This window comes from Lytechinus pictus, chromosome 1 (genome assembly GCF_037042905.1).
Source record: "Lytechinus pictus isolate F3 Inbred chromosome 1, Lp3.0, whole genome shotgun sequence".
NCBI lineage: Eukaryota > Metazoa > Echinodermata > Echinoidea > Temnopleuroida > Toxopneustidae > Lytechinus > Lytechinus pictus.
Genome location: NC_087245.1, coordinates 37041987 through 37054667, shown reverse-complemented (window position 1 = coordinate 37054667; position 12681 = coordinate 37041987). Strand labels below are relative to the sequence as shown.

Here is a 12681-nt window from a genome sequence, read left to right as displayed (position 1 = left end):
TGATGAAAATTCATTCTCTTAATTGCAATTTTTGAAAGATGAATGGAAAATAATCTAATCATTTCAAGTCATAGTACATTAAATATTGTATTTGAAATTTTGCAATCACTGTTCAAATTCGTTATCCTTCCTCAGAGGCATCCACCTGGGGGGGGGGGGGGTACGTCTTAAAAGTAATGCCCCATGATTTTTTTTTTCACTATTTTTTTTTAATTCATATTTTGTCCATATACTAATTGATTGATTGATTGATAAAAAAATAACGACACTATCAACACATGCGTGTCATATAAGTGTCAGACAGTTAATCTGAAAAGGTTACTATAATACAGTACAAATTAATTGAAAATGGATTTACAACTGATTTAATGCATTAGATATTCATTGCTGCAACTTCATTATAAGGGAGATGCATATCATACGCACATGTATGAAAATAATTATGATTTCATGTAATAACATATTTATAAGGGATAGTCGGGACATACATCATAAGCCTACCTAATGAATATTCAATATGACTTGTAAATAAATCTTTTCACAAAGTATTGCTAAATATTGAATTTCAATGACTTCGTTATTTGCGATCCAATGTTGATGAAATTTTCAGCGTTCTACTTAATGACTTTTACTCTTCTTATTTCGATATGGTTATTTTCAGCCCGGAGGACCCCTTTAATGAAGGGGTATTTCAAGTTTAATGTTCGCATGTAACCCCCTCGTGGCTGGAACCGAAAGGAAAATTACCCCCTTAAGGAATTGTTATACATGATGAAAGAGGGATTAAATTTTGCCTAAGACCTAAGTATGTTAACATGATATGGTACAGATGAATGAAGGATAATATAATATATAGCCGTAATTTCGTAATGAATAAAAACACCCAAAGCGATGTAGATCAAGAAGTATGTTAAGATGATTATGGTAGGCATACATGAATGAATAACATTGAAACTGGCCTTAATTTTGTGATGAATAAAAACACCCAAGAGCAATCGCTTCTATTACAAGGGACTTGCGTATAGGAATTGACCTCTCTAAAAGGAGGAAGTACAATGGAAAACAAACCCCTCCTAGACGGAAAAAAGGTAACTGAAACACTTCTGCGAGTTCATTATTACCCATGATATAATGGGGGTGGCTATTGTTCTCCCCCCAAATAAAAATCAGGGCTAAGAAAAAGGAAAAGGAAAGAAAATGAAAGGAAACGGGCGAAATGTGATATTTCTTTTAATATTATGTCAAATCTATCACAAGTTTCCTATTAAAAAGGTCCCTTTCTAAATTTTGCCCATACATCATGTCTGACCCTTCATTTTTAAAGACTCATTATGCCACTGATATTGCTGTTACATAGGTATTGCTACATGCTTGTAAATCGATTCTGACATTCATCAACAAATGTATTTTTTCCTTTCCCGTCTTCCCTATTTTTTTTCTTATGGAAAATTATCAAGGTGTCAGCAGATGCATCTCAGATTATAATTTAGGTTTCCCTTTAAAAAAAAAAAACGTTTTACCCCATTAAAACCACTGTTTGTCTGTAACAACCTCCATAACTCGAAACGTTTGTTTGAAATAGCTCTTGTAATAATTTATCTGTCTAATCAGGAGTCTACCGCAGGCGAAAACCTTCGTTTATTGTATGTTTCAGTTTACTTCTGTCACATGGGCGGACTCCAAATAAAATTCAAGTAAAACTCAATGTGTACCAAATCACAATTTACAATTTATTTCAGTATACAAAACTCCAATATCAAAACATCTCTCTTCGAAGCTCAATATTGTCCAACGTATGAAGTTTTAAAGGGAAATAAAAACTGTAACACCTCTATATGATAAAGTATTCTGAAAAGTACTCTAATTCACAAGTTTACAATCAAAGGATCCTGCATTGATCCAAGTTATAACATTCAACTCTCGATATGTCTCTAACTCCAATATAACTGAAGAGATCCTGCACTGATCTCATCACCAACTTCAACGTTCAGTGTATTACATTTTCACCTGCAAAATTACCTCCAAAAATATCAATTAAACATTTAACTTTGTTTCATTTTGTTTTCACAATAACGACTACCAAAAATTCCCATGAAAGGATCCTGCATCAATCCACCTTCATAGAATTCCATTCTCAACACTTTGTATCTCTTATCACAACATTTTTGTGATAACATTTCAAAATCCTTCTAACTCCTGAACTTGAGCTTAAAACAAATTATGCACCTAAATTCTAGCTCAAAACTCTGTTAATCGACATATCTTACACGGATTCAAATTCGAATAAACTCTTCTCACTATCAAACTGTTCATGTTCGGTCATCTTCATAATCAATGTCTATTTTCTGAAATGTCAATTTGCAAGACTTCCTGGTATTTAGAAAGCTAGTTTCAAATTTAACGAAACGTCTCCTGCTTTCTCTCTCACTGCTATTTACAACTTATCTGTCAGGTGACATGTTGACCGAAAACCTTCAGAGTCAGCACTTTATTATGTTCAGCTTAAAACAATTCACCAGTCTTCAAAGTGACCCGGTCTTGGGAAATGTCCCGATCCTGGAAATTATCCGGTCTTGGAATATATCCCGATCTTAGAACCATCTAAAATTAAAGACAAAACCAAGAATCTCTCTACGATATATCCCAACAGTAACATCAACTGGAGGTTATTTTCATGTCATACTATAATTAATAAAAGCTTGTTTGAACATTTACTCTGAGTGAGGGTCAAATCACATTCAAGAATATTATTTTATAAAGTATGACTATGAATTCACTGTCACATAAACTTGTAGAATGACATCCTTTTATGATACTTATATTCTTCCTCACAAGTGTTTAACTATTTCATAAGGTTTATAAAGATTTACATCTACATTTCAAATCATCTCTGAAGTCTTTCAATTTTTTGGGTTTTTTTTGTTGTTTTTATAAAAGAATTAAGAAGACATCACAGATTAACTTACCGATGGCTTCTTCAATACAGGCATAAAAATAACAGCATAAATTCAGCTAAATCTGACTTCATACAGGTATCTAAAAATTCCAGCCAATATCAAACAAGAAAGGATGCTTTTCTGTTTAAAGTTGAAATTCAAAAATTATCAAGATGGCAGCTAAAATGGCGACTGCCCCAAAATTGCATAGGTGTGTGTTACACAAAGTCTCCAAGATGCAATGCCAGAAAAACTAGTGGAAAGCTACTGGGGTCTCCTCCCAATTTTACAATTTCCCCAAAAGTATCTTAAGCAGCTGTTAAAAAGAAAAGGCTCACTGAGCTCACTAAAAGGGACCTATACAAGTCTACCACCCTGGACACAACACACAATAGATATGCAAATTATCTCAATTCAATTCTAGCAAAAAGAATCTCACACACACTTCTTTCATCTCCTACTCACTCTTTCATAAGATCTACTCCTTGTCTCTTAGCAACCTGACTGAGGAGTGAAACTTAGATAAAATAAGCAAGCTTTGCTGAGGAAAATAAATAAAATAAAATAAATGCATTTTCAATGTGACAACTTCGTAAAGTTAATTTCTCTTGTCAGTTGTCACTATATTTCATTTCCCTCATTTTATTCATTCGTTCCATCCCTGCGGTTGTTATAAGCTCCATGTTTTAAGGCACGGATAGTGTTCTGATACAATCATGTATAATTCAAATGTAAGTTCATCAGTAATTTCTTAAATTCACATGAACAGCAAGGGCGGTATCGGAGCATTTTGATAGGGATGGGATGGGGCAGCCACTTTTTATTCAATTGAAATACATGGGTAACACCAAGGTAACATGACCCATACCTCTAGTTTCATGATTTTCTTTCGATTCCCTTCCATTTGCTTTATTTTTCCCCTTTTTAACCACTTCTTCAAAAATCATCGAGTTGGCTAGTCGCCTCGATCCCTACTACCCCTAGTCTATATCTGGATGTTAGTAGTTATTCATTTGGAAAAAAACCCTGAACTCATTCATCCCACACAGTATACGCACACGGACTTTTCACTTCCTTTCCACAAATAACTACTAGTTAACGACTACCCTGCTCGACTACCCTGCCCCCTGTACATGGCCCTGGGGCAGAAGCACCCCGAACCGAAGATTTTCCGGGGGTGCTGCAAATGTTATACACCACAGGCATGAGTGGCACCCCCATCATGGTAATCAGGTTGGTATGCTAAAATGGAGAAAATGAATTTGGCCAAAATCACCTCCATTTTGGAGCGAACCGCCTTTTTTCTTTGCTTTTCATTTTTTTTCCAAACCAGCATTCCCACATCAAAATCGTTCACGGACCCCTGCCCCTGTATATAGCCCGCCTCTGTTTAGGAGTGCGTAAAGTGTGACTTTGTCCATGAAGCTAAATAGCTTCATGCTTTGTCTATAGGAACTCCGATCATGCCATCCCAGTGGCGTAATGAGCCAACAATTTTGAAAGGGCGAGGTATGGCGTGTCGGGCAAAATGTATAAAAAGCTACGAGTGAGCGAAGCGAGCAAAAAATCGGACATTTTTATAACAAAAATATATTTTGTGATTGATCTTGACATAATATTCAGAAAACGATACCACATTTCACCCTTCTCTCTTCCCTTTTCTCTATTTTTCTTGGCCGTGATATTATTATTTCTTTGGGGGGAGGGCAAGCATCCCCAATCCCAAACCTGTACGCCATCCTGCATTGACGTGGGTGAAAAAAATCAGTAATTATACACTCACCTATAGTAAAAATATCATTCAACTTTCTCAGTTGAGTTGTGTTGATTGGATCAACAAAATCATTGTTCACAACAAGGAAATTGAGAACAAGGTCACGTGAAAAAAAAAAACCCAAGAACATTAGAAATGTTGACATTGCTAACACGCACAAAGAAAATATGCTGAGACAAGGTCAACATGAACTGGTGTGTTACTTTTCATGAAATTGGGGGAAAAACCGGGTTTCGTGTGTTTTTCCTCCGGACGTTTTTAAGCTTCCAGAATATAATCAACTGTTTAGTATCATTTATAGTTTACGTTTAAGAAGGGAAGCAGTTACGGTAATGTAATATTACCAGGAAGAGTTCCGAAGATATATAATTATGCCATAGCACAGGACAATCTTTATCCGTTTCGAACCACCGTGGACGTATTTTGATATAAGGCTGTTCAGTTTCCTCAACTAATTGAATCTGAATTTAAGTAACGAACCTCACATGGACGACGTCACGACCATGGCAAATATGACTACTCCTGCTAATGTTCCTTCTGAGGAGGGAGAACAACCAAATTCACCCGCTTCTCTCGCCATCATATCACTGATCATGGGGGTCATCATCGCTGTCACAATCGTCGCCAACTTCTTGGTGATTTTAGCCTACAGCCGCGTCTCCCAGATCCGGGATAAAGTCGGCAATCTGCTCATCTTGAATCTCGCAGTCACGGACTTCATGGTTGGTGTCTTCAGTTTGACTTTTAACTTTGTATGGCTGTTGAGAGGCTTTTGGCCACTGGGTGAAGTCATCTGTAAACTCTGGCTGGTCCTGGATTACACCATATGTTGGATGTCTATGATCACGCTAGTCCTCATCAGCTGGGACCGTTACTGCTTGGTCAGTATGGGTCTCAAGTACAAGACATACCAGACGAAGAAGCGCGTGGGACTGATCCTCACCGTCGCTTGGACTGTCGTTCTTATTCTTGTCACTTTGATCGCGTTTGCTTGGAGTCCAATATCAGGAGAGTCTAACATTGATTATGACAGAATGTGCACCATGGAATTCATAGTTCTGAACTACGCGCCTCTGGCTATTAACTTGATCCCGTTTGGGATATTGCTCGTATGTATAGTCATTCTGAATTCGTATGTGTACGCCAATATCTATCAAAGGTCTAAGGTTAGATTGAGTCGCCTAGGAAAAGTAGAAGTGAAATATACTACTACAAAACCCAACGGCAAGGCCAACGGGTCACCTAGCTTCTCATCAAACATGACAATTACGACTGAACCCTTGTCGGGTAACACGCCGGAAGAGATCGAGGCTGCAGAAGCAACCACACTCAACACCCTCGAAAGAGGTGAAGACGTTGCAGACAAGGAACGGATAACCCTTGCCCGACACAGGAAAGCGGCTATCGTTCTCGGTATCTTGACGGGAGTCTTCGTGGTGTCCTGGTTGCCTTACATGACAACAACAGTGATCTACGCCAAGTGTATGGATTGCGTGTCGGCTACCGCTTGGGAGGTGACCGAAGTGCTAGGATGGTGCAACTCGACTATAAATCCGTTCATATACGCTGCTACCAATCTTCAATTTCGTAAAATCCTTCAAAGATACCTCCGTGTTGATCGATGGTGGTGTGGGTCAAAGCGGTCTTGACGACGGTGTACCCAGATACGAGTGGTCAATGAAGTTGATGGTGATGGTTGGAACTGACCAACGTGGTAATTTCAAGATGAATATGCGGTCCAGTCTTGTTGATAGCCGTGTATTTTGAATTTGAATTTGAAGTAGAATGGCCAAGACTTGTTCTTCTATTCCATTTCGTTGGTTCCTGAACTGAGAGATTCATATCTTACTGGCGTACAAACTTCGTGGAATCCATTTACAAAAAAAAATGATTAAATATCCAAAATAGTGATAAACGATATACTTATTTCATATTATTTTCTTCATGTTTAAATACTGTATTGCATTGTGGAAAATAAATTATCTACCAACATTAGTATCCTGGACTATCCAGTGATCATGGTGATAGTTGTACATAGTGGGCGCGTCGTGGTCTAGTGGTTCTGACTCTCGCCTATCAAACATAGGGTCGTGGGTTCGAATCGTAGCCATGGCGTGTTTTCCTTCAGCAAGAAATGTACCCACACTGTGCTGCACTCGACCCAGGTGAGGTGAATGGGTACCCGGCAGGATTATTTCCTTGAATGCACTGAGCGCCGGTGATGGTAGCTCGAGCTAAAGCCGGGTAATAATAGCAGCGCTTTGTATCCTCAGGCAAAAAACGCTTTATAAATCCAGCTATTATTTATATTAGAACTACCTCTTGTTTTTAATTCAATAAGCCTGTTCACGGTTGTAAACTGCGCACGAGCAGAAAAAGGTCATTTGAGATAAACCATGAGGGTGGCTTTCAAATTCACTGACATAGGCATTTGTGATTTGATGATTATGCCTATTCATGTATTCCTTTCAAAATATTCATTTTATCACATCCAAGCTGAAGAGTAATAAATAGAGCCTTCATAATCACTGGTATTTGACAGTAGCCTAAACAATAGTCAAATGTGCCAAAGGCAGACAATAAAACAGATTTCCAAACTTTATCCCTGATGTACTATTCTAGTCACCTGGTCTATACAATGCCTTTTGTTCTTAGAATTTGAATACTCTACCGGTAAAGCCTACGCAACCTCTACATTTGAAAATGATAGTGCTTATCCTAATAAAAAATCACAAAGGTCATTTGAGAAAAGTTGATCATGAGCTAACCGTGAACTGGCTTATTTGTGGTTCAATTTCGCATATTGAATGCATTGACAAAAGTCACAATGTTATGCTGATAAAATTATGTGTATACGCATGTACATGATGTAAACTATGTAACAAAGAGTATGGAATACGAGTATACAAAGAATAACAACGCGAAAAATGGGAACACATAACCATGTTGCTATGTATTAGGCCTACATAATATGCCTCCAAATTAAAACAAATTGAGATAATCATAATTGTGAAAATGAAGGGTATCATGCAATACTCCTATGGTTGGGGAAACGCTGAATGCAAGGGCCCATATTCTATAAGTCCGATTTAATTTAGGACATGGCCTTAGTCCGTGCCAGTGGCCTAACTACGGTCCTTGCAATTGAACTGAAAATTCAAAATCTTGGGAGCAACCCCACATAAAGTGGAGCGTCGTGGCCCAGTGGATTAGTCTCCGGACTTTGAAAGAGAGGGCCGTGGGTTCAAATCCCAGCCATGGCGTAGTTTCCTTCAGCAAGGATTTCATCCACAGTGTGCTGCACTCGACCCAGGTGAGGTAAATGGGTACCGGCAGGAAGTAATTCCTAAAAAAGCTGTGTGCACCTGAATAGGTAGCCTAGCTTAGCCGGGGTAGTAATAATAGCAGGGCCCGCTGGGAGAACAGTTTTCGAAACTGAAGCGGCTACCCTGGGTAAATATACCGTTATTATTATTAGGTGGTCTGTCATGAATATGACAGATCACCTATTATATTCGTCAGATTTTACTTTATTTATTTTTATTGCCAAATTTTGTTCCCACTTTATCTCAAAATCGGGCTTGTCAAATTTCTTGATTTTCATGTCATGTATGGAAATTATTATGGAATCACGAAACGAAACTTTTCAAGGTTATCAAATCATGATGACGTCATCTAGGCGCCATTTTGTAAAAATGAATTATTGATCATATCACCGCAACTAATCATAAAAAATCATCCATATTTGCATCATATCAAGTTCAGGTGACAGGTCATCAGGACATGTCATCAGAGGTCATGCAAAGGTCACGACGCGCACGTACGCGCGCGTCAAAATTTAAAAATTCCCCAAATCAACCGTGGTCAAGTTTGGGTACGTTTCAGGTCATTTTGAGCATGTCAAGAATTTGCGCGCGCACAGGTATGCGTGCGCGTTCTTGCACCTACCATCGGTATGCATCTTCGAGTCATCATTTATTCTATGTCTGTCCATTGTCCATTATCTTCTGATTAATTTGATACCTCATTCAGCCTCTTACGACCAATAATACGGGAATGCGCGTCCATTCAAATTTGCATTACACGCACGTGCAAACTCGCAAAATAAGTCATAAGTGGGCAAAAATATGCCTATATAAAATTCACTGTAGCTCTTCAGGGAGTCCGTTGACCCCCTACTTTTCCTCACTCTTGGATATAGTCAAAATGTCATCTGGAGATTGCGTAATAACGTCAAAATTACGTTAGAAGTGAAAATTAAACTTTTTCGCAATTACGTCAACGTATTTATGCATATTTGACCGTATCTTCGTTATTACTAGTCAATCTTCTCTCAAATTTTGATATGATGTAGTGAAGACAATCTTCTACAAATAATGTGCGAATGATTTTCACTTTCAACCACAGCATTAGTGTGTTATGACCTGTTTAAGTTTTTGCAAATTTGTTCTGGACCTAATTTTGAGAAATTTTTTAAGAAAATGCTTTATTAATCAATTGTACGGTCTTGCTGAAAATATCAAGCCCACTTGCTTTGCGTTTTTTTATGTAGGACATTTTTTTTAATATTGCCGGAACTTTTTAAGGGGTAGTTTTAACATTGTAAAACATCATTTATGCATTGAAACGCTATTTGGTTGATTAATTTCATTCTAGACATTTTGCGGAAAATCCTGGATTTTTTTTCTATTTGGTTATTTTCTCTAAATATAACATAACAAATTTTCAGATACCTTCTGTGAAATTAAAAATAGTGCAATTTAGTAAAATACTAATTTTCCCGAAATTTTGCGGGAAAATTGCCAGTATTTGAATCTTTTACCTGACTTTTTTCAGTAAAATCATCAAGAAAGAATTTTCAAGGAAATGTTAAAGTCATACACAATTAATAAATGGATATTGAAAATTCTTGACGGAAAATATTATGTGAAATGTTTAGGAATTTGCAGAAATTTTGCAAATATTTCCCCTCAAAAAATTCTACTTAATTCTTTTATCAAATACACCACTGATGATGAGTTTTGAAGTGAATGCTGTGAAAATGTATCATTGCGAAACTTCTCATTAAAAATAATTGAAATTTAGCAGAAATTTTGAATAAAAATATTTAAGATATTTTAGTTTTCAAAAAGTATCACCTAAGCATTTTCAAGCATTCTGTGAAATTGATACCCACTGACATTGTGGAAATTCTTGCTTGAAATCTTAAAAGAAAAATTGCTGACAGTAGAAAGAAATTTTAAAAAGATTTTGCATAAAAAACATGAAACTGTCCATTAAAAATTAGCTGCTCTGAAAATGAAGGCGCCTTTTATTGCGCAATTTGGGAAAGCCAATTTCGGTAAATCGTCTGAAATTTTTGAGGAGTTTTTAAGGCATTTTACGTGCTCCAAACTTAATTTTGTATTTACCGTATTGCATTATCACCACCATCATTATAATCATCACGGTTGTCATCACCACATTAATAATCACATTTAGTAGTGGTCAAAATGTATTCCTATGATGTCTATGATCAAGATTATCAATCATATCTAAATGATTCATTTCATACAACATTAGCCGACACTGAATGAAAAATCATGACAGACCACCTAATTCGTCCTCATGACGAATTAAAATCTAGTTATTATTATTATTATCATCATCATCATTATTATTATTATTATCATTATCATCATCATCATCATTATTATTATGTATACAGGGGTATATAAAACGTGTACATAGTACTACCACATCACAAGTGATTTGTTGATGGCTAATGTGATGGGTTTTTTTGCCATAAAATTACTGAATTACATGCAGTGGCGTGGTTGGGTTGACCGTGCTACGTATATTAATGTTGTTGTTTTAATTATTAAATAGAAATATATTGTGCACTAGTCGACTTGAAATTTGTGAACCATTGATCTTTATTGAGTATCATGGAGAAATCAGACTCATGTTGAGGCCGGGCACGAAGCGAAAATTTCCGTAGCCCCGTTTCCTTTATGTGCAATCGTTATTGTGTTTTTTCTTTAAGTTTTTTTTTAATGATGATCCTTCAATGTCAGGATTTCATATCAATAAACTTTTGAATTTGAATTTGTGTTTCACAGCGTCTGATCTATTTACTCCTTAAAAAAAAGTTTACCCAATATTGGGTAAAATGCATGCATGTTTGTTGGGTTAAATGACCCCGAATACTCCGTGAATTTTACCTACAGTTCCCGGCTACTGTTGCACATGCATTTTGCCTGATATGGAACATTTTTTCCCAACAAAAACGCATGTTCCCTTTTTTACTTGATTTATCCCCCCCCCCCTCCCAATGAACATGTTGTGAAATATCAATAAGAGTTGTGACACCTATAGCTGCAAAAAATGGGGGGATGAAAGAAAATCGTGAAATGACTGCATTCTCTGTAAAAGTTTGTCACGTATACCACACTCAGTTCTGGGAAGTCCCCGAACATTCCGAATGACATATAATTACAACCTTGAAAAATAGAATTGCATGCATATATTTTTTTTTGCTATACAATGCGGTGTTAATCGGTATAGATCCGTAAAGTTTGTCCTTGATGCAGAACTTCCTGGTAGAGACAATATTTTTGACATTCAACCCTTCACATCGTTGTATATTTACAAATATAGGTTAATAATTGTGCTCTTTTCTCTAGCTCTCCCTTTCTCTCGCCATTCTCTCGGGACTGCATGTTTCTCTCCCCCCCCCCCTCTCTCTCTCTCGCACACACACACTCACTGCCTATTTTAATGGGGGTGTCTTTCTCGCTATTTTTCTAATTTCTTCCCCCCCTCCCCCTGCATTGATGAACGGGGGGGGGGGGGTTACATCATACCTATGCAAAGCTTTTCATGATACGTCAACCAGTGTTATAATCGATTACACTATTATTCTGTTCATTTCTGAATCTTAAAATTGAAAAAAATTTGCCCTTTGCAACCTTTATTTTATTTAGGGATGGGGTGCACTGCAGGCTCTCACTCCGCCCACGCGTGATAATCATCCTCCTTTTGGAAGTCTGTTTTATTTAATTATATATTCAATTAGATTTGAGCCTAGTATAATTTGCATATCAAACATAGTGCAAAGAAAAAAAAGAGAAAAACATCTAATTTTACCTGTGCTATAAGAGGCCAATTATTGATTTGAATATGTATTGAATTTGTTTCTTAACTATTATCTGTAAGGGCCCACTATATTTTTATTCAAATTTATATATATATATCTCTCTTTGTATTTCGTATTCATATTTATTTATGTAATTGATTTGCAACTTTGTGTCTCACTGTAATTGTCCATAAAAGTGTTTGTTAGTAAAATTGGGAATGATCCAATATGTGTGGATTTTGATCAATGAATTATGAAACTTGATGCGCCTGTTATAAGCTACGGGGGGGGGGGGGTCAAATCATACCTATGCGAAGCTTTTCATGATGCGCCTGTTATAAGCTACTGAAATCATTGCAACTGATAGGCTGATGAGATCAAGGAGATATCACTCTCCTTGATGAGATCATGTTCTTGTGTGGGGAAAAAAGGAACAACTTGCTTCATGGAATGCCTATCTTCCTGCATGCGCCAAATTCTATTCTAATGGGTACCGAAAAGCAAACAAAATTTTGATGAAAAAACATATTCTGTATTCACAAGCTTGTATCAGGGAGATACTTAATAAGCCCTGGAAGTATAATGTATATCTGCATACAAACATAATGTCTGAAACAATAAAATATATGTAGTTTTATCTGAATGTGACACAATGCAATTTTTGTAGTTAAAGTTTAGCAGATCACTACTCAGTCGCTATAAACAAGCATTTTGCTCACAAACAAGAACTTCCAACATTTACTTCCTAATATTATGTACAAGTTTATTCTATTGATTTCAAATCCAAACATAAAGGATTGAAATCAAATAGAATTAACGATTTTTACAAATTATCAAACAAAAGTTACATTGAT

At 36.6% G+C, this 12681-nt stretch overlaps 1 protein-coding gene across 1 annotated transcript; it reads left to right on the top strand.

Moving 5' to 3' along the window:
* The first annotated feature begins 4942 nt into the window (after positions 1 to 4942).
* On the top strand, positions 4943 to 8108 carry LOC129266648 (probable G-protein coupled receptor No18). Its single transcript, XM_064101909.1, has one exon. It carries the CDS (start codon positions 5196 to 5198, stop codon positions 6357 to 6359), a length of 1164 nt encoding a protein of 387 aa, XP_063957979.1. The 5' UTR covers positions 4943 to 5195; the 3' UTR covers positions 6360 to 8108.
* The last annotated feature ends 4573 nt before the right edge of the window (positions 8109 to 12681 follow it).

Excerpts from the sequence above, each read along its gene's own strand:
- LOC129266648 (XM_064101909.1), top strand. The coding sequence starts at position 5,196 with ATGGACGACGTCACGACCATGGCAAATATGACTACTCCTGCTAATGTT.